Source organism: Pelophylax lessonae (assembly GCF_965119305.1).
Source record: "Pelophylax lessonae genome assembly, chromosome: 1".
Lineage (NCBI taxonomy): Eukaryota > Metazoa > Chordata > Amphibia > Anura > Ranidae > Pelophylax > Pelophylax lessonae.
In genome coordinates this window covers 462,004,709-462,006,352 of record NC_138768.1, presented here as the reverse complement: position 1 = coordinate 462,006,352, position 1,644 = coordinate 462,004,709, and the positions used below count along the sequence as shown (strand labels likewise).

At 36.4% G+C, this 1,644-nt stretch overlaps 1 protein-coding gene across 1 annotated transcript; it reads right to left on the bottom strand.

Annotated features, from left to right (window-relative positions):
* Positions 1-203: 203 nt before the first annotated feature.
* LOC309544459 (acetylgalactosaminyl-O-glycosyl-glycoprotein beta-1,3-N-acetylglucosaminyltransferase-like) lies at positions 204-1,410 on the bottom strand (the record flags this gene model as incomplete). Its single annotated transcript, XM_082243372.1, has 1 exon — positions 204-1,410. One exon carries the CDS (start codon positions 1,408-1,410, stop codon positions 268-270), a length of 1,143 nt encoding a protein of 380 aa, XP_082099498.1. The 3' UTR covers positions 204-267.
* Between the last annotated feature and the right edge of the window lie 234 nt (positions 1,411-1,644).

The following is a 1,644-nucleotide window of genomic DNA, read 5'->3' as shown; positions in this document are numbered from 1 at the left end:
CTCAGCGGCCCCCCGGCTATGAAAAATCCATAATTAATTGTAACCAAGCTGACCCAATAGAAGTTAAAAAAATAGATAATTTCTGGAGTTCGGCTTTAGTGTTATACAATTCTGATCTATCCTAAATAGGTAACAGTTTTTAATGCATAAGCTCAAATGCAGCTTCCTGGTGTGTAATATTAAAATTGATGTTTCTACCCAGAATCACTTTTATATATATATATATATAAGTTATACAAAAATAGAAAAAAAAACATTTATTTCTCATTATGGTTGAGCTGATTTAGAAATATTTACTATCTGTGTTTTGCACTTTGGTTTGGTAAACTTTAAAGTTTTCCACATAATTAACATTTCATAGGGTATAAAGCGATGGACCATAAGCATGTCACGGTAATAACAAGGATCAAATGAGTCTATTCCATTTGGCATGTTGATACCATATGTTCTTATTCCCTCATGGTTATCTGGCCTCAGACCTGCCTCCTTAAGACACATTCCCAAATAAGCATCATCAATAGGAAAAAGGGGAATGTGAGTTGATTTCCTTGAGATAGCTTTAGCTGTAAAACCAGACATAAGGATACCTCCTCCTCCACAGTAGGGTGCGAAAGAATCACCAGGAAAAAGTTCTTCTGGCACATAATACTTGCTATACTTTTCACGAACCGGTGGCATCCCTATATTTAGTGCTCCAACAAAAAGATGCTTTTTCAATCCATTAAATTCTAAGCCTCTCAAATATGTAATGACATTTAAAGAGTTAACAAAAACATCATCGTCGCCATTAAAAATGAACTGTGCCCCTGGGCACCGAAGATCCATCCACTTATGGAAAAGAACCTGTTTTAATGTTAAGTTGTAGAAAGTGTCTTCAAAGTCCCACTGCAGGATGTCTCCATAAGTGTGACTCTCTGCCTCTAGCAGCTGCAACATCCGTTTTGATTCTTGCTTGTTCCTTGAAACTCCACTAAGAAAAATTCTTTTCACTTTGGCACCTCCGTAGCTTTTTTCTTCTCCCCATGTTTTTCTTATGGCTTCCCGACGCTCGTAATTGGCTGGGGCTGTTTTGATGGCCAACAACAGGAAAACATCTTTTGAGCCATTTCTCCCACCACACTTCAAGGGGGAGTTAAGTATCAATGGAAAACTTTTACAGTGACGGTATGTCAAAAAATCTTTCATGTTCTGTGGCTGGTCATTAAAGTCAGGTAAATTTTGAGCACTGCTATTTTCTACACACTTTACAACTGGATAATCAGTAATGACTGGAAGAATATGATGGACAACCAGCTTTTCTGCTTTAGAGGTTTCAGTTTGAGCTTGTTTAGTTTCTGAAAAGAAGAGAGTTCGAAGAACAATCACAGTTACCATTAATGTAACCAGGAAATGGAGAAAATTCCCTTTCATGATGATTCTGGGTAAAAGTTGACTCTAAGAAAGGTGCAAGAAAAAATGCATTAGAAATGATGGCTGAGTTAGTGTGGTTGGAGACAATTTTATTTTACATATCTTTTTAAAAGTGTACATGTTTTGAAACTGACTCTTTTTTATATTGGGACATACAGTGCATATACGGTATATATATTATATATACACACACACACACAGTATCTCACAAAACTGAATACACCCCTCACATTT